At 45.5% G+C, this 25,968-nt stretch overlaps 1 protein-coding gene across 1 annotated transcript in view; it reads left to right on the forward strand.

Moving 5' to 3' along the window:
- Positions 1 to 14,214: 14,214 nt before the first annotated feature.
- The window catches only part of MCC (MCC regulator of Wnt signaling pathway), a 304,884-nt gene continuing 293,130 nt past the window's right edge, over positions 14,215 to 25,968 (forward strand). The window contains exon 1 of the mRNA XM_083151650.1: positions 14,215 to 14,470. Coding sequence (XP_083007776.1) covers positions 14,337 to 14,470 — 134 coding nt within the window. The 5' untranslated portion in view covers positions 14,215 to 14,336. The remainder of the gene's footprint in view (positions 14,471 to 25,968) is intronic.

A 25,968-nucleotide genomic window follows, 5' to 3' on the forward strand; every position in this document is an offset into this window, starting at 1 on the left:
TCAGATTCTGGTGGAATGAATGGTGGGTGCTATGTGGCATTAGCAAGACCCCCGATGCACGGTGAAATGATGAACCTAATAATCCATCGATGTGTGGTATATTTTGAAACACTCCTTTATACATAGGCCGGGTTTGTCGGGGCAAGTTTCACAGTGGAAAATAGTTTCCTTTCTTATTCCCTTTTTATAGCAAACTTTGCACCTTTTTTGTGTCCTGCCCTTTCTTGCAGTGGAGGGGATTTCGTTGGGAAAATGCTGCCCTGGTACAATACGGGGGCCAGTACTAGAAGTACTGGGGCCCTCTGCCTGCTGATTCCCAAATGTTAGGCTCTTTATGACTTCCTCTTGAAAGTGCATAAATGTCCCCCTCTGGCCGGTAGAACGGAATAGCACGTAAGCGTTATACAGTGCCATCTGGATGATATACACGGCCAGCTTCTTGTACCAGATATTTGTTTTCCGCAGGGCACTGTACGGCTTCAGTACCTGATCTGAAAGATCCACTCCACCCATGTACTTATTGTAATCTAGGATACAATTTGGTTTTGAGGTGTGGGTACTGGTACCTCGTACAGGGATGGAGGTGGTACTGTCTCCATGAATTGTTGTCAGTATAAGGACATCCCTCTTGTCCTTATATTTGACCAACAACATATTTTCGGTGCATATTCCCCTGCTTTCACCCCTTCTCATTACTTGGGCAATGTGCGTTTTGGGGAGGCCTCTTTGGTTCTTGCGCACAGTACCGCAAGCTGCTGTACCTCTTGAACCAAGGGCCTTAAACAGGGGGATGCTGGTGTAAAAGTTATCCACATAGAGGTGATAACCCTTATCCAGGAAGGGGTGCATTAAATCCCAGACAATTTTTCCACTAACACCTACGAGGGAGGGGGGGCATTCTGGTGGTTCAATTCTTGAATCCTTCCCTTCATATACCCTAAACTTGTGGGTGTACCCTGTGGTGCTTTCACACAGCTTATACATTTTTATCCCATACCTTGCCCTCTTACTGGGAAGGTACTGGCGGAATTTAACCCTTCCTTTAAAATGTATAAGGGACTCGTCGATACTAATACATTTATCAGGGATGTATAGCTCTGCAAATTTGGCACTGAAATGATCAATGACCGGCCTGACTTTGAATAGCCTGTCAAAGGTGGGATCATCTCTGGGTGGGCACTGTGCATTATCGGTGTAATGTATAAATTTATGGATTGCCTCAAAACGAGCCCGGGGCATGGCCATACGGTGAAATGGGGTGCTGTACAGAACATCTGTACTCCAATATTGCCTAATTTGTGGCTTTTTTACTATGCCCATATGTAACACCAGACCCCAAAACGTCATCATCTCTACTGCATCTACAGGGGTCCACCTAGCAAATGATGACGTGGGGTTTTGAGCAATAAACTGCTGGGCATATAAATTAGTTTGGTCCACCATTAAATTTATAAAATCATCAGAGAAAAATAATTTAAAAATGTCAATTTCTCTGAGACCTGTTGAATCAAATTGGATTCCTGGGATGGCCAAAAACTCAGGAACCTGGGGCTCAAAATTGTCTGGTGGTGGGGTCCATACGAGATCAATTATTGGGGGGGGGGTCTCAGCTGCTCTACGGGGGCGTCTTTGAGGGGGTCCCTCATCATCAGAGGAGGAAGAGGAGCTTAAGACAAATCCTTCAAATTCCCCGCTTGCCTCACTTGCTGTGTCAGAGTCAGAGGCAAGCATGGCATATGCCTCCTCCACCGAATACATCCTCCTGGATGACTGGGACGACATTTGGGATGACATTTGGGATGCCATTTATATTTTTGTGTTACTGGTAGTGAAATGTTTCAACACGTGTATAGTGTAGGGGGGGGTACAAACTTTATTTCAACCCGGGGGGTATGTAGTGTGTATGTATGTAGTGCAGAAAAAAAAAAAAATACAAAAATAAAAAAATTGAAGGGTTCAAAAAAAAAAAATGGAAGGGGTTAAAAAAAAAATGGAAGGGGTTAAAAAAAAAAATGGAAGGGGTTAAAAAAAAATGGAAGGGGTTAAAAAAAAAAAAATGGAAGGGGTTAAAAAAAAAAAAGGTCCTGCGCCAAAAATTGAGCACAGATGTTGGTCAGTAACGTCCGTCACTGAACAGCGCTCAAAGGCAACAGGAATTTGATTAAAAAAAAAATAAAATAGATCAACCCTGTGCCGAAAAAGCTGATCAGTGATGTACGTCACTGATCAGCGCACAGTGGCCACAGGACACACACAAAATCACAGTGTGTGTAAAAAAAAAAAATGTAAAAAAGACCCCACAGCACTCACAAAAAATAAAAAAAGGTGATCAGTGATGCGACACTGATTACCAGTGAGGGGCAGCAGGTGCACAACCTTTGGTGGTACTGACAGGTATATATAAAAAAAAAAACCTCTGCACCCCTAAAAAGTTGCTGATCACCTCAGATATAGTGATCAGCACAAAAGGCGGGGGCAGCAGACACAAAATTTAGCACTCTCTATCACTCTCTGTCACTATCTCTCTCTATCTCTCTATCTCTCACTATCTATCACTCTATGACACTGCAGCAGCAGCACTGACAGGTATATCTATATATAAAAAAAAAACCTGCGCCCCCAAAAAGTTGCTGATCAGTTAATTTATACTGATCAGCACAAAAGGGGGGGCAGCAGTCAGTTATAAAAAAAATATATAGGACAATCTGTCACTATCTCTCTATCTCTCTCTCTCTATCTCTCTCTATCTCTCTCTATCTATCTATAGCTCTATCACACTGCAGCAGCACAAAATATAGCACTAGGCCTCTCTATCTCTCTCTATCTCTCTCTATCTCTTTCAGTTATATAAAAAATATATAGCACAATCTGTCACTATCTCTCTCTCTATCTCTCTCTCTCTATCTCTCTCTATCTCTCTATCTATAGCTCTATCACACTGCAGCAGCACAAAATATAGCACTAGGCCTCTCTATCTCTCTCTATCTCTCTCTATCTCTCTCTCTCTAACTCTCTCTCTATCTAATAAATCGCAGCAGCACAAGATGTCACAGGATGTCACAAGATGTCACAAGCATAAGCAATCTCAATGATCAGGTAAGTATTTTGGATGGGTTCTGGTCAGTATAGGCGGCAGCTGGGCACGGTGACCGCACTGCACGCTATTCCAGACCGGAATGGCGTCTGCAGTGCAGTCACCGTTAGTTTAAACCCCCCTCCATGGCTGTGATTGGTCCGTCGGTCCGACGAACCAATCACGGCCTTTGGGGGCGGGAGGGGTGAGGTGGGGTGACACCAGTGTCACCCTTACACCCCGCGGTGATTGGTGCTGTACTTTACAGCACCAATCACCTCCGATCCCGTGTCACCGGCGAACGTTATTCGCCGGTGACACAGAAAACGCTGTGAATGGCTGTTCACAATGAACAGCCAATCACAGCGATCACCGACGGGGGGGCGGCATCGCCGCCCCCCCTGGGCATGCACGGACATGTCTGCTGTCAGGGACAGCAGACATCGTCCCTCTGTCACTGCGTCTCTAGACGCAGTGACAGTTTTAAGCCATGACGTATATATACGTCAACGGTCGGGAAGTACTTCCCGGCCATGACGTATATATACGTCAAATGTCGTGAAGGGGTTAACATCTTCATGCATTGTTGCATTTACTAGCATTGTACAAGGTGAATTTATTTTTAACATCTCCTTGCATTGTTGCATTTATTAACACTGCTCATGTGTACTCCAATATTTCGAATACCTCCATGTAAGGTTGCTTCCGTATGTAGTACACAGAGCAGTAGGGTCATCAGTCCTGTGCCTCCTAACTAGGCCTTTAGGGTCCCCTTGGGCATCTCTTCTCATATTACCATTTATGTTGGACTGCTGGGTGAGCCATTACCTGTTGGGAACAGGTGTGCCACTTTCTGTTTGTTTTTCCACTTTTTTTTTTTTTTTTTTTTAAACATTAGTTTTTATTAGTTTTTTTTTTACATTACAGGATAAATAATAGGGTACATAAAGGAAAAGAAAATAGGGGGGGGGGGACAAATAACGGGAGATCACACATTGATACAGTCACGTACATGTATATATAAATTTGCATTTATAGTTCAACATTACTAAAGAGGCCAATCAGGAGGCGCTCAGAAAGCTCTCAGTAGCAAAGGGAGACTAGGCTATGAACTTAAACAGAGACCATTATCATAATATTAAAGTATGGATTATGTTCTAGTGGTCCAGTACTCTGACCAGCCAAGCCACTTGATTAGTGGATTGGAGGTCGAGGAAGAGTAGCGCACTTCAGCGGTTTCATATTCACAGTGGCTTTGGACAGCTTGTTCGATTTGGGGGATGGTTGGGATTCGGGTGGAACGCCAATACTGTGCAATCAGGGTTTTAGTGGTGATCAAAATATGGCCTACAATATATCTTTCATTACTAGACAGACTGTTTGATAGGTGAAAAATGGCCAATTTTGGAGTCGGGGAAATAGGGATTTTTAAAACTGTTGATATTAGTACAAATACCGCAGACCAGAAATTGGAGACATATGGGCATTCCCAGAATATATGGAATAGGGAGCCTACATATCCGCAACCTCGCCAACAAAGATTAGAGTTAGCTGGGCTGAATTTATGTAACAACACTGGAGTTATATATAGACGGTGGAGTAATTTATAATATTGTTCGGTATGGGAAATACATTTAGATACCTTGAAGCAAACTTGAAATATTTGATGCCATTCTTCTTCACTGATTGTTTCGGCCAGGTCTTGTTCCCACTTCAATAAAGAGGGAAATTTTACAAAGCCCGCTGGTTCTAGCAGTAGATTGTACCACCAGGTGATACCCCCTCTACTATTTGCACATGCCAATTTATTCTGGATATATAGGGGGAGAGTGGAGACATTATGAGGGGTTGGGATTTTATCAAATAGCCAGTGCCTAAGTTGGAGGAACTTAAAAAAGTCCCTATGGGAGAGGGAGAATTGAGCTTGTAGTTGAGAGTAAGGTAATAAAGTTCCCGAGGATGTAGCTTCTGCGAGAGATGAAACCCCCTGGGAAACCCATGAAGTGAAGGAGAGATTTGGTATCTGGGAGGCAATGGCCGGGAGTGACAGCTGAGTGCAGGGTAATGAGATTCCTGGGGATGACTTTACCACCTCCAGCCATGCTCTACGGGTATGTAACACAGAGGAGGCCCGTACCAGTGGGCGAATATCAACTGCTGCAGGGAGCCACAAACAATCAGTTAATGGAAAAGGGGATATTAGATTACGTTCCAGGATTACCCATATTTTAGGATCATCTGTCACAAACCACGCTCCAATTTGAGAGAGAATACTCGCAACTTGGTAATAGTGTAGGTCTGGGAATGCCACTCCCCCCTCCCGTTTTGATAGTGATAAGATCTTCCGGGCCAATCTGGGTTTAGCCCCTTTCCATACATATTTACTAAACGCTGAGTGGAATTTATTTAATAAGGGAGTGGGGATTAGGATGGGGATGGTTCTAAATAGGTATAGTATCTTAGGTAAAATCATCATCTTCAAGGCCGCAATTCTGCCGAGCCATGAGATGTGTAGCATCATCCAGTCAGTGGACATCAAAGAGATCTTGTTAAGGAGTGGGACATAATTAGCTTGAATTAATTTCTCAATTGTGGGGGTAATGTGGATTCCCAAATATTTAAGGCTGCTAGTTTGCCAGGAATATTGAAACTTAGTTTGTAGCGACTGAAGAAGGTCTGGATGGAAATTAATAGGGAGCGCCTCTGTTTTGGACCCATTTAATTTATAATATGATACGGCAGAGTATTCATCTAGGATCCTATGTAGGTTCGGTAGGGAATACTCTGGATCCGTGAGAGAAAGCAAGACGTCGTCCGCAAATAAACATATTTTATATGCCAAACCCGACATTACCGGACCTGAAACGGCCTCTGATGATCTTATAGTCTCGGCCAACGGTTCAATAGCCAGTGCAAAAACTAAGGGGGACAAGGGGCAGCCCTGGCGAGTGCCATTAGAGATTGTAAAGGGGGCAGAAAGCAGACCACTCACAAATACTCTGGCCGATGGAGATGAATATAATGCAGATATGGATGTCAGGGCTCTTCCCGTTATTCCAAACTTACGAAGAACTGCGTATAAATAGCCCCAGTGGAGTCGGTCAAAGGCCTTCTCTGCATCCAAGGACAAAAGCAATAACTGGTCTCCGGTCCCAGAGAAGGCCTCAACCAGGTCAATTATTCTCCTAGTATTGTCGGGTGACTGTCTACCCTGTACAAACCCTACCTGGTCTTGATTAATAAGGGTGGGTAGTAGTGGATTGAGTCTGTTGGCTATCAGTTTGGCGAATATCTTAACGTCTGAGTTAAGTAATGCTATGGGCCGGTAATTAGTTATGATAGCGGGGTTCTTCCCTGGTTTGGGGAAAGCAACTATCCTAGCCTCTAGCATTTCTTTTGGAAAGCTGCCTAATGTAGATGCTTCATTGAATATCTGAACTAAGATAGGGGAAAGGGCATCTTTAAAACATGAATAAAACTTGTTAATATAGCCATCTGGTCCAGGGGCTTTATCGGCTGGGAGAGAGTCTATAACCGAAGTAATCTCTTCCAAAGACCAGGGCTGTGTCAGTGTGTGGAGAGCATCTGCATTGAGAGAGGGCAGATTAATCCTGGCTAGAAATTGGTCTATGGCATAATCTGAGGGCTGTGGGGTTGCTGGGTCAGTCGCTAGATTGTAGAGGCTGGAATAATATGCGGCAAAGGCGTTAGCTATGTCTAACGGGTTGGTCACCTTAATGCCACGTTTATCCGCAATGGATCGTATACGGTTCTTTGCGGTTTTCCCCCTCAGTTTTCTGGCAAGAAGCCTACCCGCCCTATCGCCTTGTACATAGTATTTTTGCTTAAGCTTAGATAGAGATCTATGCACATCCTGTAAGGCTAGGACATTCCATTCTTCCCGGACCTGGAGAAGGTCCCGATATATCTTACCATCAGAAGGGGACAGTTTATGACTAGCTTCTAAGTCTGACATACGGGCTTCGACATCCGCTTGATGAGCTATTGCTTTTTTGCGTATGCGGGCAGCCGCTTGAATCGCAGAGCCCCGGGTGACTGCTTTTAATGCACACCAAAAGGTGAAAGGTGAGGTATCCTCTGGTGAGTTAGTTTCTAGATATAAAGAGAGAGTCTCAGAGATAGTCCGCTTTGCCTCCTGGTCTAACAACAGATACTCGCCAAGGCGCCAGGGGCTGGGGGGGGTCTGAACGGAAGATAAATTCCAATGTAAACATAACGTAGCATGGTCGGACCACGTGACTGGCAAGATAGAGGCCTTGGTGATTTGCTGCAAGGCCCATTTATCGGAAAGAGCTAAGTCAATGCGGGAGTATGTACCATGGACTGGGGAATAAAACGTATAGTCTCTTACATTCGGATTCTTAGCTCTCCAAACATCATAAATATCGTATTCATGTATAATCTTCCGAAATGCAGAGGATTGAGTAGGTGCAGATCTATTGCTACGTCTGTTGAGTTTCACAGATTTATCTATGGAAGGGTCCAGTACTAAGTTGAAATCTCCCAAAACCATAACTAATCCCTTCCGGCATGCATTGAGGGTGTTACAGAATTTCCTTATAAATGGGATCTGCTTAGTGTTAGGGGCGTATAAAACTGCCAGCGTTACTAGTTTACTTTCTAATTTCCCAGTTAGAATTAGATATCTGCCCTCCCGGTCAGAGATCTGTTGTTCTAGGACAAAGTCACAGGACCTGGAAAACAGTAGGGCTACTCCTGCCTTCTTGCTGGGGCCATTGGATTGGAAACAGTGGGGATAGAAGGGGTTAGAGAACTGAGGAGGGGAGGACTGCAGGAAGTGGGTTTCCTGTAGAGCGACTACCTGGGCTTTCAGTTTACTAAAGTATCTCAGTGCTAAGCGCCTCTTGTTAGGTGAGTTGAGGCCTTTGACATTCAATGATAACACTTTAACCATTTACCCGATTAGGAAGGCATTGTTGTTCACTACTAGTTCTTATCACATACAATAAACCAAATGTGTGCATCTCATTTACAAATAAAATGAAGCTAGGGGAAGGTAAAACCAACATGGGAGTAAAACAAAAAATAGAAGGGAACACAAGGGACTGAAAAAGACAAAATAGCTCCGTAAAGGGGCTACAAAGGGCCACCGACATAGGCGACACAATGGGGGTGTGGGGGGGGGGGGAACTGACACCTCCATCACTCCTATGAGAACTGGGAGGAATATAATGTAAATATGCTTACATTAACTTAAATAAACCTATATTGCAATCCTCTCTGTCCCTGTAAAGTGAGGGAAATACAACTATTAGTAGAATAAAGGGTAACCGTGTTCAGACTCTGTAATAGAGATAACCTACGCTACATTAAGCAAGAATCAAAACATAACACATGGAAAGAGAAAAGGCACTGTAGGGCATTCCTGAGTATGTTAATTGAATCGGAACGGCACAGTACCAGTTTGTATTACTATAACATCATACCGTGAATCAGGATGAGGAATGACCTGAAAAGCAAAAAAAGGTAAATCGAACAGTAAAGTGTGACCGGATATAGTCCAGTGTGGGTTTTGAGGAACTCCGTCCGGAGCCTTGAAAGGGGCTTGTCTTCAGGTGGACTTGCCTGCCACGGACCAGTCCCGGGTGTGACGCAAGTCATCAGGACTCTGCAGAGGGGCCTCATCTAACTTCCAGGAAGCCAGGAGTCGCGAGCCCTCAGACGGTGTAGATGCCACAAATGTAGAGCCATTTTTCCGGATAAGAAGTTTTGTAGGGAATCCCCATCTGTAGGGTATATCGGCTTCTCGGAGGGCCTTTGTGACTGGATAGAACGACCTGCGAAGAGCGAGGGTAGTTGCAGATAGATCGCCAAAGATCTGGAGGTCTCCCAAGATAGGGGTCGAGTGGTTGGATGGTCTAGCAGCTCTAAGTATCAAGTCTTTGATGTGATAGTAATGGAGACGCATCAATGTGTCCCGAGGGGCATCTTGGGGGGCATTTCGGGCTTTTGGTAATCGGTGGATGCGATCTAGAAGGAAGTCTGTGATCTGAGTAGTCGGCAACTGTTTTTCCACTTTTAAGGGTTTTTAGTTAGTCCTCCTCTTGTCCACTTTGGAGGTGTTAGGCACCTTGTTCCCTGTAAGACCTGGTGGCACCGGTGTTGGGGGCGGAACTAATTTGCCCCTTCAGACGTGGCTATTATAGGTGAAGCCTTAGCTTTGCAGGTGCAGGTGCCTAATAGCTTAGGAGCAAAAAAAAAATCTGTGATTTTAGCAGGTTTTATGTTTTTTTTAAAACCCAGAACACAGGAGGGTGGTGTTTCAAAACAGATCCCAATCCAAAACACAGCCAGAGATCCAGACCCAAAGAGTGGCCTAGTTTGACCGTCCAAACCCAAGGTCACCTTTGTTTAAAGTTTTGTAGGGAGGTGGCAAGTCTGATCAGGAAGGGTAGAAAATTCCAGAGATATGGGGCACAGCGGCCAAAATCCTGGAGGTGGGAATAGCAAGAAGTAACCAGTTTGCAGGAGAGGCGAAGTGCATTTGTGGAGCAGGGAGGGCGGTGGGAGTGTAAAGAGAGACAAGGTCAGATATGTAGGTGGGAGAGGACTGGGGGATGGCTATGTAAGTGAGTGTAAGGAGCTTGAATTTTACTCTGAAGGGAAAGGGAAGCCAGTGCAGGGCTTGTAAGAGAGGGGAGGTGGACATTGTTTGGAGAGGAAGATGAGCAGGGCAGCAGCATTGAGGATAGATTGGTATGGAGAGAGGTGTTTAACAGGAAGTCCAGAAAGTGGAAGATTACAGTAATCCATGATAATATGACTAGTGAGTGGATAAGGGTCTTTGTAGTATCCTGGCGGGTGAGATAGGGTCTGATCCTGGAAATATTTTTTAGGTGGAAACAACAGGACTGTGAGAGATGCTGAATGTGTGGTTTAAAGGAGAGAGGAATCTAGAGTAATGCCAAGGCAGCATACTTAGTAGCTAGAGGAGATCGTTGTTCCATCAATAGATAGTGAAATTGTGGAAGGTGAGGTTATGTAGGAGGGCGGGAAGATGATCAACTCAGTCTTAGATATGCTTAGTTTAAGAAAGCGCTGGGACATCCAAGAAGAGATAGCGGAGAAATGGTTGAAAATACTATTGCGATCAGAAGAGAGGTCAGAAGAGGAGAGGTAGATTTGAGTATCATCAGCATAAAGGTGATATTGGAAGACGAATGATCGAATGATCTCACCTAGAGATGACGTATAGAGAGAGAGAGAGAAAAGGAGAGGACCAAGAACAGAGCCCTGGAGGACACCTACTGTCAGTGGAAGTGGGGTTATGACGAGACAGAGAAGCGGTCAAAGAGGTAGGAAGATAGCCAGGAGAGTGCAGTATCATGCAGACCAAGGGAGTACAGGATTTAGAGAGGGAAAGTGTGGTCAACAATGTCAAAAGCAGCAGAAAGGTCAAGAAGAATAAGTATAGAGTAGTGGCCTTTAGATTTGGCAGCATGAAGATCTCTGCAGACTTTTGTGAGAGCAGTTTCAGTGGAGTGGAGGGGACGGAAGCCAGACTGGAATGAATCAAGCAGGGAGTGGGAGGAAAGAAAGGCAGTAAGGCGATTGCAGACATATGATCAAGGAATTTGGAGGCAAAAGGGAGAAGAGAAATGGGTCGGTATTTAGCGAGAGAATTAGGATCAATTGTTTTTTTTAAGGATAGGAGAGATAAGAGCATGCTTGAAGGCAGAGGGGACAGTACCCGATGAGAGGGATAGATTGAAGAGGTGGGCAAGATGGGAACAGGTAGGAGAGAGGAAGGGGAGGATGTGGGAGAGGATAGGGTCAGATGGGGAGGTGGATAGGGGGGAGGAAAGGATGAGGCCCAAGATTTCCTCACCAGATACATGTAAGAAGGATGTCTGAGTTGGTAAGGGGAAGCAGGAGGGATTGTTGGAGTAACTGTCCCCAGACCAGAGCAATAACGAATTGCTTCCATACTTAAGTACGCATCGATGAAACTTGTGGCGAGTTGGATTAATGGCCCCTGATAAAGAATAGGCAAAGATAAACTAAAGCATATTATCAGCAATTGTTTAGACTGCAAAATAGTAGTACAGATGCATGCCCAAATAATAAGGTGTTGTAAGCACAATGTTGGAATAGCTAAAGTCGCAGGTGCTTGCAAGTCTTGGCACAATATTTCAGCATTTATAGCCCGATCCTCAAAATATCAGATGTAGTTAGTGCTCCAACTGCAAATGCTTGCTTTTGTGAGATAATGAACTGATCAAGGAACGGACTAATTGCTAGTATGAGGATTGGCAAGCTTTGGAAATTGGCTGACATGTGTACAGGCCAAATTTAGTAAATTAAACCAAGCGGAGTGTTTGGCAACAGCGATCTATGATTTCCCTCAATCTGGCCACAGATAATACACATTCTGTAGGGAAAATCATTTCAGACAGTTTAAAACTGTGAAAATTAAAAAGTATCCTCCTCCCCCCCCACACACACATTTAGAGAATTAGGCATTGCATAGCTATGTCACTTATATGGGTAGACTAGAAGGTGGAACAGCTGCTCTCTACAAACTCCTTGTCCATTTGTAATTTGGCATCAAAGGCCATACCTCTGGCAGACCAAGTCTTGATAAACACGTCTACACGGACATCTCAGCAGGTTAAATACAACAGCAGTATCATCCTGCCAAACCACATATTGAAGTGGGAAAAATTGCCCTCTGCAACGCAATCAAACTAAATTGCCCAAGGAGACTGTGTGATTAATTTGATATATGACACTTTTATACCTGTGTGCGACTGAGTTAATCTGTACACAAAGGGCTACAATGTAGCAGTCTCCGCTTTTATCCTAAACAAATTCTGTTCAGTATACAGACTCAGTCACACACAGTATACAAGTGTCATATCCCATTAATCAGCACAGGCATCTCGTGCTGCATGGCACATCTGTCATTCATGCCAAACTAAAAAGCAGACTTTGGGGGTTACACCTAACTGTGGGAGTGTGATATCTACATTTCACTGGGAACAGGTAAACGTGAAAAATATAAGAGAAAGTTCTGTGCCCAGCACAATGTAGTGGAGGGGAAGCTCTGTGCCCGGCACAGGACAGAAGTGGGGAACTGGTGTATGCAACACAATGTAGAGAAGGGGAAGTAATGTGCCTGTACAGGACAGAGGAGGGGAGCGGTGTTACTCGTTGCAATGTAGAGGAGGGGCGACGGTGTGCTCAACACAGATCAGAGGAAGGGAAGCAGTGTGCCTGGCACAAGGAGGAGAAGCGGTGTGTCCGGAGGACAGAGGAGGGGAAGTTGTGTGCCTGCACAATGGAGAGGAGAAAATGCAGTGTGCCAGGCGCAGGTCAGAGGAGGGGAAGTGGTGTATCCGAAGCAGGTCAGCAGTGTGCCTGTGCAATGGAGAGGAGTGGAAGCGGTGTTCCCAGTGCAATGGAGAGAAGGAACATTGGTGTGCCCAATGCAATGGAGAGGAGGGGAAGCAGGTTGCCTGGTGCAGTGTAGAAGAGGGGAAACAGTGTGCCCAGTGAAGTGTAGAGGCAGGGAAGTGGTGTGCCTGGCGCAGTGTGGAGGAGGGGAAGCATTGTGCATGGTGCAATGTAGAGGCAGGAAAGCAGTGTGCCCAGCGCAGTGTAGAGAAGGGGGAAGCAGTGTGCCCAAAGCAGTGTAGAAGAGGGGAAGCAGTGTGCCCATTGCTAGGCAGAGGAGGGGAAACGGTGTGCCCAGTACAGTGTAGAGGAGGGTAAGCAGTGTGCCCAGAGCAGTGTAGGGGAAGTGGTGTGCCTGGCGCTGGGCAGAGGAGGGGAAGCATTGTTACAGGCACCGATCGGAGGAGGGGAAACTGTGTGCCCAGAACAGGTAAGAAGAGGGGAAGTGGTGTTCCCAATGCAATGGAGAGTAGGGACAGTAGTGTGCTCAGCGCAATAGAGTGGATGGGAAGCGGTGTACCCAGTGTGGTTTAGAGGAGGGAAAATGGCCTTCCTAGTACAGTGAAGAAGAGGGAAAGAAGTGTACCTGGGGCAGGGCAGGGGAAGTGGTGTTCCTGACCCTGGGAAGTATATGGAAAGGGATGTGCCCAGCACTGTGCAGAGGAGGGTAAGCAGTGTTCCAGGTGGAATGGAGAGGAGGGAAAGTGGTGTGTGTGTGCCTGTTGTACTGTAGAGGAGGGGAAGCAGTGTGCTCACTGAAGTGTAGAGGCAGGGAAGATGTGTGCCTGGTGCAGTACAGTAGAGGGGGAAGCGGTGTGCCTGGAGCAGTGTAGGAGAGGGGAAGAAGTGTACCCGAAACTGAGCAAAGAAGGGGAAGCAGTGTGCCTGGCGCTGGGAAGAGGAGGGGAAGCAACAACAATGTTCCCGGGGAAATGGAGAGGACAGGAAGCAGTGTGCCCAGCTCCGGGAAGAGCAGTGGAAATGGTGTATCTGGAGCAGTGTAGGGGAATAGAAGTGGTGTGCCTGGCGAGGGGCAAGATTGGGGAAGTGGTGTGCCCTCCATTGGAGAGGAGGGAAAGCTGTGTACCCGATGCTAGGCAGAGGAGGGGGAAGAGGTGTCTCCGATACAATGGAGAGGAGGGAAAGTGGTGTGCCCAGCGCAGAATGGAGGAAGGAAATCGGCGTAGTCGCAGTGTAGGGGAAGCAGTGTGCCCAGCACTGGGCAGAGGAGTGGAAGCAGTGTGCCCGGAACAGTGTAGGGGAAGAGAAGTTGTGTGTCCACGCAATGGAGAGGAGGGGGAGCGGTGTGCCCAGCGCCGGGCACAGGAGGGGAAGCGGTATTCCCGGTGCCCGTGTAGAGGAGGGAAAGCGATGTGCCCGGAACAGTGTAGGGGAGGGCAAGCGGCGTGCCTGATGCTGGGCAGAGGAGGGGAAGCGGTGGTGGTGTGTCCGCGCAAGGGAGAGGAGGGAAAGCTGTGTGCCCGCGCTGAGCAGGAGGGGAAGCGGGGTTCCCGATGCAATGGAGGAAGAAAAGCGGTGTGCCCGGGGCAATGTAGAACAGGGGAAGCAGTGTGCCCGGCGCTGGCTAGAGAAGGCAGCAGCAGAGAGGTCTCCGTGTCAGGCAGCAGTGCATTATATCGGTGGAGGAGGCAGAGCAGAGCAGGGGGAATGCAGAGTAGAGCCGGGGGTGGGCACCAGGGCGGGGACTGCCACTGAGAGGAGTGCTGCTGGGCGTGGAACCGGTTGATGTGTCCACAGCTGGCTCCGGGCTGCTGCTCCATATCCCAGCAGCGGTGGGCAGTCCCTCGCCGCTCAGCCGTGCACTATGGCGGCGGCTGTGGAAGTGACCGGGAGCACCAGCTGCAGCGGCAGCAGCGACACCTCCAGCACTGGTGAGGAGGAGAGGATGAGGCGTCTCTTCCAGACCTGCGATGGGGACGGAGACGGATACATCAGCAGGTACAGTGCGGGCAGCGGCAGCCTCAGGCACGGGGAATGCTCAACTTTCCCAGTTCCTGCCAAATAGTTTGCTGCAGGGGGTGCACTCACTGACTGAGTACAGGAGGCCGGGCTGCAGCCACCAGCAGAGGGTTATACTACCCCAACCATGGGCTCAGACTGCTGGCGTGATTATGGGCCCCGGAGGGCACCAAAAGTACTCATCACATTGCAGGAGGGAGCTAGAACAGGGTCAGCCCCTTATATGACACGGGAGCCAGGTAACAAGTTACTGCAAAACACATGGCACTGCAGGGTCATGCTTTACTACAGGTCAAATGTAATCTTATTGCTGTGATTTTATTTATATACTTCAGTGTGTCAAGAGCAATTGCATATGAATACCAAGAATTGGCACTATCCCTCTTACTGGGTGGGATGTACTAAGCATCATGGTACCTCCTGCTACTTACCGCAGACACACTAACTGCATATGTACTAACAATTATGCGATTAGTATCGCAAAGAACAGCTCTCCATGGGGCTTTCAAAGGGAAAAAAATGCTGCCAAACCTCCGAAATTCAGTTTTCAGAACCCCCATATGCACCAAGCCCGGAATGCGGTGTCCAATGCGACTTTAAAATCAACATTGCCCATAGAAGCCTTTGGGCTTCTTTCACACTTTTCTGCTGGGAGGGATCCAGCTGGATCCCTCCCAGCATCCCCAGATGGCAAACGTGCCATTCGATGCATGTGCAGATAGGACTTCTGGATTTTGGACCCAGAGTCCTATCGCAAAGGACGGCTCTTACCGCAAGAGCTGTTCTTTGCTAAATTCTTCATGCATATGGCGTTAGTAAACACCAGCATGCATGCGGAGGCTGTCAACAAGCATCGCACGATTCTTGTGCTGCTTGCTCCATCTCTTCCCAGATAAGTCCGGTCCTTTGCGATGATAGTATTTCTGGCAGAGATATGCGTTGTGGTGCGGCTGAGCCTTTCCTGTTACTTCACAATTCTGGCGTATACATTAGTGTATTTGAAATATACAAAGAATATATTCTAAATATCGGTACTTGTTTCCTAGCATGGCGCCCCCGATTTTCTGTCGAATCACATTGCATGCCATATAGCCGCATGCAATGCGATTTAAGCACCCTATACGATTTTTTAATTGTATAAGCACCCTAATGGGTGCTTACAATGTTAAATGCACCCCCACGCCACCCCCACTATCAACACCAACCCGAAGTGTGGCGTGCACAGCGGTACGTGTCCTCCGACCTTTTCATACCCCCCACTATCCACGTTGGCGTGGAGTTGATTTTAAATAGTACCTGAAGCGTGGCGACGCGTATTACTTTACATGTATTCCGCGTCCCCTCGCGGGGCTCGCTATGCTCGCCACGCTTTGGGCTCGGTGGCTTGCTGCGCTCGCCACACTATCTAAAATCATCTCCACGCTGATGTGGATGGTGGGGGTATGAAAAGGTCAGAGGGCACGTACCGCTGCCCCTCACGGGCTCGCCACGCTTCGAGTTGGCGTTGATAGTGGGGGTGCTTTTAACATTGTAAGCACCCCTTACAGTGCTTATACAATTAATAATCTTATAGGGGACCCATTTAACATTGAAAACACCCATTAGGGTGCTTATACAATTTTAAATCGTATACCATTGTATATGGCATACAATGGCATACAATGCGATGGTATACGTGTAACATCGCATCGCATACCATTGTATGGCTTATGGTATACGATGCGATGGGCGCCGTGCTAGGAAACAAGTACCTAAATATCTTCATTGTATTATTCTAATCAATTTTATGTTTAAAACTCTGGACTTAAAAGTTGATGGCAGGTGAGGCAGTACCTCCTCTGCCTACATTTTCTGCACATCTCGTATCAAACCTCAGTGAATTTCAACATTATATACTGCATCACCTGTATATAAGCTCCACATTAACACTTGGGCTCCCATATTGTGTACACCCATATATACTGTACATGACATATATATTGTGAATTTATGGCTTATAGAAGTGAGTTTGCAGAGCGACTGCGGAGGGGTTCTGGGAGAATTGCGTAAAGAAGCCCATAATCTTCTATTGGGTAACGCCAGCAAAAGCTAGTCTATAGATTGTAAGCTTGCAGCAGGGCCCTCCTACCTCCAGGTCTGTCTGTTGCTACAGTACCCAGTTTGTTTTATCACTGTCTACTATTGTAAAGCGCAACAGAATCTGCTGCGCTATATAAGAAACTAAATGAATAAATAGTGTTACCCACTGCATCTAAACCCTGGAACGTGTACAATTTTTGTGTTCACCTTTTCAAAGTTGACCTTTTAAACATGTCGACCTTTTAACCTTGTGAACCTAATTGCATGCCTGTAGATGCTGCCAGCATTCTAATTGCAGACCAAGTTAATGAAGACCAGTCATCCAGATACCGGCTTCATGTGGTTTGGCAAATATAGTTGCCTAGTAAATGTTTGGAAAATTTTCTTAAATTAGAATTTAGTATTCTATACTTGGCAACTTGTGGTTTGAGGGGCGTATCATCAGTCTTACGTTAATATTTATTAACCATTGAGTTTATTCCAGTAATATACTACTATTACATTTTCCTGGTGATACGGGTAAATAGGGACTTTCTGAATCAGCTGTCAGTAAAGTAACAGGTTTGGTTTGAAGTTTGCCGTGCATTGCTATCCTGCAGTTATTGATATTCATAGACTTGGGGCCAGATGTATCAAGCATCAAAAAGTGATAAAATGGAGAGAGATAAACAGCCAGCCAATCAGCTCCTACCTGTTATGTTACAGGCTGAGTTTTAAAAAGAACAGGTATGAGCTGTTTATCACTCTCCATTTTATCACTTCTGAAGCTTGATACATCTGGTCCTCTGACAGAGCTAGTGTCCTCCGATGAGAACACTGGCCATGACCGGCGATTAACTAGATCTATCCAGCATGATGGATATTAATTGGTGGGCACAGGGAAGCGCAACGCTATCGCTCCTACACACGGAGTGATGTAGGGGCATTTTCTAAAATGCCTGGAAATCGCCCCGTGTATAGGCCCCATTATTGTTATTGAAATGTAATGTATGTCTCCAAGGACCAGATATATCAAGCTTCAGAAGTGATAAAATGGAGAGTGCTAAACAACCAGCCAATCAGCTCATACCTGTTATTTTTCAAACTCAGCTTGTAACATAACAGGTAGGAGCTGATTGGCTGGCTGTTTATCACTCTCCATTTAATCACTTTTTGAAGCTTGATACATCTGGCTCAGATTGTTTAGCATACCGCAATGACACATCGCTCAGCACACAGTGCAGCGCTGCGATCTACATTGCTCAGCTTGCTCAACAGTGTCATTCAGTGTGTAGGCCCCATAAGGCCCTGTCCCAACTCTTCCAAATTGACCTTGCATGTGTCTAAATGTCTATTGTTTGTCTGGGAATTCTAGGGAGATCCTGAGCAACATCATATTATTTGCAGTGTCATCTAGTTTGTACCCAGTTTAAGGGTTTTTACCGCATTTTGATATGCAGGAAAACCTGCACGCCGGTTTTTGCTGCGGGCACTGCTTCCCCTTCTGGGTGTGGCAGCTGGGCAAGAGGAGGGGAGAGATGCAGTAGACCCGCTCACCCCCTACTGGCTGCATTGCAAAGGACAGCTTTTATCGCAAGAGCTGCCCTTTGCGATACTAATCGCATATGTTAGAGCATATGCAATTAGTATAGCTGCGGTAGGGGCAGGGCGGTAAGGGGCTGCGGATGGTATGTTATCTTTAAGGCAGATATGATGTGTCACCTGCATGCGCTGTGCCAATTTAAATAGAAATTTGTATCCACCAGCATCAAAAGTTTTCCCTCGCACCTTGCAAATACTTGTGATGTTGGCATAACCATCACTGACCTATATGTGTGCACCTCGTTCTGATACTTGTCGCCGCATAACCAGCTTTTAAATTCCCACAGGGTTGCTATTTGTATTCCTGCTATGGTCGCTGTAGACATGTTAAAAATAAACAATACAGTAGTAGTTCTAATAATGCATCCAGTATTTTCTTATGCTGGCTACACATCAGACCAACTTTGCTCCAACCATCCAACTAGTTGCTTGGAAGGAATAAAAATCTGTTACTGGATGGGAGCAAATGTAATATTTACTTCAGAAATCTGGAAAAGGACCAAAACTGTCGCTCAGACACAGTACTGTAGTTGAACCTGTTTGATTTAAACAATTGGACTGAATGTTTTTGTCCATTTTCCTGGGTTTGTGAGCACATTTCTGATTGTCCTTTGCTCCCATCCAGTACAATATTTTTATTCCATCCAAGCTGGAAAACCCTGCTCTAGTCATTTGATTCACCCAGATGTGTTGTTTATCTTGGTATGTCTGTTACTATAAAATATAGCATTACTGTAATCACATGAACAGTCTCTGGAATACAGCTGCATTGCTGCTCAGTGTTTGTTTGGGTTTATTTTTTAGTTCATGTTTTTTGGCCCTTTGGGGTATTCAATATGTTATGTTGGAACATCTCTACACTTAGAATCCTGGGGTGTTTTCACCCAGCTTACCTGAAACTCGACAGCCAGTATTCAATGTTCCGCCTGTCGACTGTCGGAAAGTGGGCAAGTCGGCGAAAACGGCTGCGGATTTTGAAATATTTCAGTTTCCAACAAAACAGATCGGACTTGTGTTCTACTTTTTGAAGCATCCATATAACTGCAGCATTTACACCATAATGATTAAGCACTGGTGCTTCAGTAAACATCGGTTGTAGCGACTCTAGAACTTGCTTATGTACCTTCCATTTCCTTATAGCAGGGATGGGGAACCTTCGGCCCTCCAGCTGTTGTTGAACTGCACATCCCAGGATGCCCTGCTACAATTTTGCTTTTTGGCCATGTTCTAACTGTTGCAGGGCATTCTGGGATATGTAGTTCAACAGCAGCTGGAGGGCAGGAGGTTCCACATCCCTGTCTTATAGCATTAAACCTGCTCTGTTAAAGCAGCGATTCAATAGGTTCTGCTAGTTTTGGAATACATCCCAAGACTGTCTCAGCAGGCAGTTTACATTCAAGAGTGGGTCTTATTTTTTATTTATTTATCTTACTGTTTCAATTTTGCTCAGATCGTTGTTTAATCCATCCTTGGAAAGAATATGGCCCAGATGTTTTATTTCCTACAGGCCAACTCTACATTTTTCTGTGTTCATGTTAGAATTCTTAGATCGCTCTATGACCAACCTTAGACAATGGAACAGCATGATCAAACACTGAGCCCAGGTCATTGTGTCATCAATGTAGGTTTCAATGCCTTCAAATGACTGCTGTACAGTTTTATGATACACCCCTATTGAGAAGTTTCTATCCCAAAAAGGGATTTGCCAAGAACCTATAGAATGTCAAGTGGGTTGTTTACTGTAAAAAAGCGTGTTGTCCTCTAACTTTACAAAAACAAAAAATCTGCACTTGCAGCCAGCGCTATGACTGATGTATCCACTAAGTTTAAGCTCTTGCCACAGGATCTAAATGGGCACTCATTTTAAATGCAGGGGATATATTTACTAACTAGTGTTTTTGTCAAAAACTCTGATCAGAGGTGGCTTTAACTGGATTGAAAATGGCAACTGTAATGAATGAAAGATCAGTCTTGTTCACGTTTATTACAGTTGCCGTTTTAAACCACTTGACCCAGGTGGTTTAACCAATTGGGGGCAAATCAATTATTTTACCTGCCAGCAACCACTATGAGCCCAATGGAACAAGTCCAATTGTAGCTATGTTCCGGTGTAAACCGCTGTAGGCGCTGGTATTTGCAGACCTGTGTAGTGTACTGCAATGATTTGGGGGCCGATTCAGCCCTGTTCGCACATGTTTGAATTCGGCCCCTCTTCCGATGGTGCCTGAACTGCCCATGCGCATAGTCTCTAATATGCATGGGCAGGCCCCGGCTGCGAGCGCATCCTGCTAATTTCTCCTTCGGCAAGGTGCTCGCAGCCTGTTTGACAGACCCCCTGGTGACCAATTCAGGGTAGGTGCCCACGTCATGTGCCTGCCTCAAGCAGGCAATGGAATGCCTGCATTTGCTTGGGCCTGCACAGCATTTCTATTAGTGTTCACACTGTTTTTGTGGGCACGACCATGAAACGCCAGGGGTCCACCCCAGGTGGTCTGTCAAACAGGCTGCGAGCGCCTTGCCGAAGGAGAAATTAGCAGGAGGAGCTCGCAGCCTGTTTGACAGACCCCCTGGGATGGAGCCCTGGCGTTTCATGGTCGTGCCCACAAAAACAGTGTGAATACTAATAGAAATGCTGTGCAGGCCCAAGCAAATGCAGGCATTCCATTGCCTGCTTGGGGCAGGCACATGACGTGGGCACCTACCCTGAATTTGTGTCGCGACAAGTGGCTTATAGGGAGGGGGATTTAGGGCTATAGTGCAGCACATGGGGGAATGTAGTTCAGCATTTGGGGGATGTCAGTGATTGCAAAATACACAATTTACATACTACAACTCATGTTTTTTTAAATGTGTGGCTCCCACAGAAAATGCCATGTCTCATTGTCCTGTGCAGCCCATCCAAAACCATTCATCAGTGCCCATCTCCCCATCCAAGTACTGCTAGCAGCATTTCCCCATCCAAGCACTGCCTGAGACCTACCTCCTCCTTGACCCCCAGTATGCCGCTCCAGACAACCGTGACAAATGGCTCCTAGCAGCGGAAGGGTCAGGCACCAGGGTGTGATGTGTGACACCTGCCTCCCTGCACCAGTCATCGCGATCGCCGGGTTAGAAGACAACAGCTCTGGCTGCATGTGACTGTACGGGAGGACTTGTGCCTGGTACACACCAGAACGATGCAGGCCGTGAGCAACGATAAACCGAATGTTGAATCACGCGATCTGCACACGACGCACATTCATGGTAATGAGGCCGTGACGGACATGCGGGGAAGGCAGCTGATATCACCGGATGTCAGCTGCCCGCCCTGTCCTTGCACAGGATGCCCGCAGTTTAGAGTGAGTATATAGGTCACTCTGAACTGCGTGAACGGGAGAAATCATTCGATGGTCGTCAACCATCGAATGATTTCTCCCCGCCTGTGAATGGATGATTATATAAATCATTCGCAGCTGGGAGGGGGGGGCGGTCGGGCGGCGGCGTCTATTGGACTTGCAGGGCTGTGAATTTCGCAGCCTTGCAAGTCAATCAGAATAAGGCCCATTATCTCCATCCACTTTATCTCCATCCAAGGCTAAGTACATGGAAGCCTAAGTAAGGTTTAAATAACTAAAGAGGGGAAGTGGGAAAAGGAAGATGTTGGCGACTAAAGATACCTTTAACAATACAATGTCCACTTGCCCCATACCCCCACCATGTCCAATGCTATCTACCCTTGCCCACTCCCTACCCCTAGCACTTCTCTTCCTAACACCCTCCTTGACCCCAAGTTCTGCCCCAACTGTAAATATCTACCTTTGCCCCCTCCCTACCCCAATCATTGACTGGTGATAATCTCCTCATAGACCCCCTCCCCAGTTCAGCTCCAGCTGCAGCTATCTACTCTTAAGCTTACCCCCTCTATCCCAACTGCAGTCTGAGCCAGCACTACCAACTGCTGCCTGCCCTCACCCTCTTACACCTATATTGTTATTGGGCCCAGAAACCATGGAGTGTGACCCTAATTTGTGAAAGTTGGTGTGGTCCCTGGTACCCTCAAGTTGTTTTTTTTTTCAGTCCGTGCAATCACTACTGGACATTTATTTTAAAGAGATTGTTTCCTTGATCCCTTACTGCAGCCTGCTACCTACATGTTGTGTGAGCTGTGACTGGAATATACTGTAGTAGGTTGTCATTCAACTAAGCCAAATCATTTCTGTGGTCAAAATAAAATACTAAATAACACGAGCACATCACAGTGGATTTCCTCATTGACATTATCCCTGTTTTTACCTAGGGTCTCCCGTCTATTTCAGACGGATTCAGACAGATTCTTAACCTTCCTGGTACAATGTAGAAGTGCTTGTGAATGGCTCTAGGCCCTCATCCTAATCTGCTCGATGTTTGCGCATGTGCAGGGGCTGCTGTGCACACGCCTTCGGTGACTTGCATAGTAGCCGTGGTGTTTGCACAGAGGAGGCAGGCAGGGGGCGTTGGCATGGGGACACCCAGCATTTCCTGGGCGTACCCACAAAACCGCTGGGTGTCCCAATGCGAACGCAGATGGGCGGCTGCCTGCCGACGGCTGATGTCACAGGACATCAGCCGCCTGCCCCGTTCTCGGACCAGACAGCGCAAATATAGGTCAGTCAAGACTGAAAAAAATCATATGATGGTCGGCATCCATTGAATGATTTTGCCCCAGTACCCTACCCTGTGAATGGATGTTTATGCAAAACATCCATTCACACAGTGGCGGGGATGTGTGTACAATGGCGGGGATGTGTGTACAATGGCGGGGATGTGTGTACCGTGGCGGGTGGCGGGCATTCGCTCGTCCAGCTGGCAGCGTTAGATGGCTCACTAAGCAGCATTTTTTGCTGTTTAGCGGACTAGTATCACCCCCAAATCCCTTCTAATAGCATTTGGCATCTCCCTCTAGGTGGCATTATTGTGTTCCGGCTACTCATTGTACTATGTTGCTGTTTTGTGCTTACAATGATTACTATATACACACTTCATTTCTTTATCACTGTCTTCATAGGTTTCATCCACAGTCCTTCATTGTCTCTCCATGATGTTTACATGTATTACATTGTATCTACTTTAGTAAATTCCCCTTTAGGAACACATAAATATAACCTACCAAATCTTCCCTTGAGATGTATAATATGGTACTTGAAGGCCCCTTTATTCTTATTGTAGGAAAGAAGAACACTTCTGCATCCACTGCATGTGGAGCAAGGCAAATGCTGACTGGGGGTATAATATATGCACTGAGCCTTTAATGTTTCCTAGCAGACCAGAAAATGATGTGATACATGTATATGGGTCACTTCTATTAGTATCAGCATTTTGATACGTGAAGATTTATTCTACTATTTAGCAGGAATTAATGCCCAAGGATAGGATTCTTCACATGCTTTTCCATTCTCGCTTATACTGTAATTACTGATAATGTTCCCCTTGAAATCTTCTGAACATCAAAGCTTTATGCTGCTTCCAACTGTAGCTGTGTGCATTGTACTTGGTAACTCATCTGTAGACCGAGCCTGCTATGGAAAAGCTCTCTAGTACTAAGTTAGCTTGTAAAAGTAACAGTGCCACACATAATGTAGAGCTTTTATTCGTTGGAGAGTCATCCTTTTCATTCTAGCTTTAAGTACCTAAAGCTGTGATGCAATGTAGTGTGGAAGACTCCTTATCTCACACCATTCCAGGGGGCTGCTCTGCACAGCTTTTTGTGTTTCCATATGACTTTGTAGTTCATCCTGCAGGCAGATGTGACTGTAGCTGAGGATTGTGGGAACCTATTAAGGGGCTCCTATAGCGTTGACCAATATGAACCTAGAGTGTTGGTGAATGTAGCATCTTTTTGGTCCTCTGGCTCACTTGTACCTCAGCAGTTCCTTTAAATTGATAAACTTAAATAATTTGAGGGGTCCTATATTGCAGAGATGAAGGAGCCTGGGAAACTTAAAATCATTCCATAAAATTGCACAATTACTACTAGCGCTGCATGAAATGTTATTAATGACCCAACTGATAATGTAAGATTGTTCCCCTGTTGGATGAAGAGGGGAAACGGTACTTGTGTATTATCTGGGCGCCCGATTTTTTTCATTGCATGCCACTACTTAAGGCATGCTATGCGATTTTTTTCATTGTAAAGACCCTATTTTTAATTGTATAGTCAGCCATGGGTGATTTCATACCCCCACTATCCAACTACGCATGGAGTTGATATTTATATAGTGTGGCGAGCGCAGTGAGCCACCGAGCCCGAAGCGTGGCGAGCGCACGTGGATAACTTTACATGTATTCTGCGTCCCCTCGCGGGGCTCGCTGCGCTTGCCATGCTACAGGCTCGGTTGCTCGCTGCGCTCGCCACACTATATAAAATCAACTCCATGCTTAGTTGGATAGTGGGGGGTATGAAATCACCTATGGGTGACTATACTGTACAATTAAAAATCTGGTCTTTACAATGAAAAATCACATTGCATTGCGATGCGATGCAATACAATGAAAAAATCGGGCGCCCAGATATTACACAAGTACCGGGGAAACAGTTGTTGTTTGGGCACCTAATGGCAGCTATTAAATTGTTTGCCGATCATGTGTGACTACTTGACCTATGATTGCAGCTGAGATGACCAGCAGAAATCTGTGAAAAGTCGGCTGCTTTGAAAAAAGCAATTTGAACACCCTAACCAGGACTGTGCACAGGTTTAGACATTTTACATGTGTAAACCTGGTGCATTTAGGTGCTACAGGTAATGCATTGTCTTCTGATCATCAAAGCAATGAAATAGCTTCATCATGTGCCTATTACTTATAACTCCCGTAAAAGCGATTGACTTCATGCATGCAAATGACAGATAAACATTCAATTATTTGTATCTGTTTTTCCTTTAGCTATTACATACCTCCAAACATGACCCTCTCCAGGAGGGATACACTGCTCTGCTCCTGGACTTCCCTACTAATGTATGATTACCATCACCTGTGTTGAAAAGGTTAATTTGGACACACAACAAGAACCACTAAATTATTAGTGGTGGATTGGGCGCTAATTGATATATATAAAAAATAGGGATATAATAAAAAAATATATAATTTTCGAATATGTTGGATCTGTATTTTATCTGCAGTTCTCCCACATGTACCAGTGCAGGTACCCTCAATCTGTCTATTACCTGACCCAATATAGGTACAGGTCACAAACAGATCCAATTGAAAACCAAAAAAACAAATGGAGTTTCTGCGCTGTTCTTAGGTATATATATTTGCACCATGGATGAAGTCACTTTACACACACAATTTTGTTAGTTTTAAATAGTAATTTTTATGTATATATATTTATTTTCTTATAAAAAGAATAACATATAAAAACAGTACAATTTTATAGGCGGCCACCTACGACACAATAATATGATTACATAGGTGTTTTTATATGTTATTCTTTTTATAAGAAAATAAATAAATATATATATATATATATATATATATATATATATATAAATTACTATATAAAACTAACAAAAATGTGTGTGTGAAGTGACTTCATCCATGGTGCAAATATATACCTAAGAACAGCGTAGAAACTCCATTTGCCTAGCAGTGAGTATTTGGGGTGCTTTTCCCATCCTGAGTCTATTCGTTGCTTCACTGAAACATTTTTAATATTGGGGATGCAACAAAAGTGTAATTTTGGTATAGCCAGTTAGTTAGGGGCACAGAAGAGTGTAATAGAAGACTCTGATTTTTAAATGTTCTCTTCTTCAAATACCAGCCCCACCACCAAATGTTATTTACAGTGTAAAATTCTATAGTGA

Source organism: Crinia signifera, chromosome 1 (genome assembly GCF_055691185.1).
Source record: "Crinia signifera chromosome 1, ASM5569118v1, whole genome shotgun sequence".
Taxonomy (NCBI): Eukaryota; Metazoa; Chordata; class Amphibia; order Anura; family Myobatrachidae; genus Crinia; species Crinia signifera.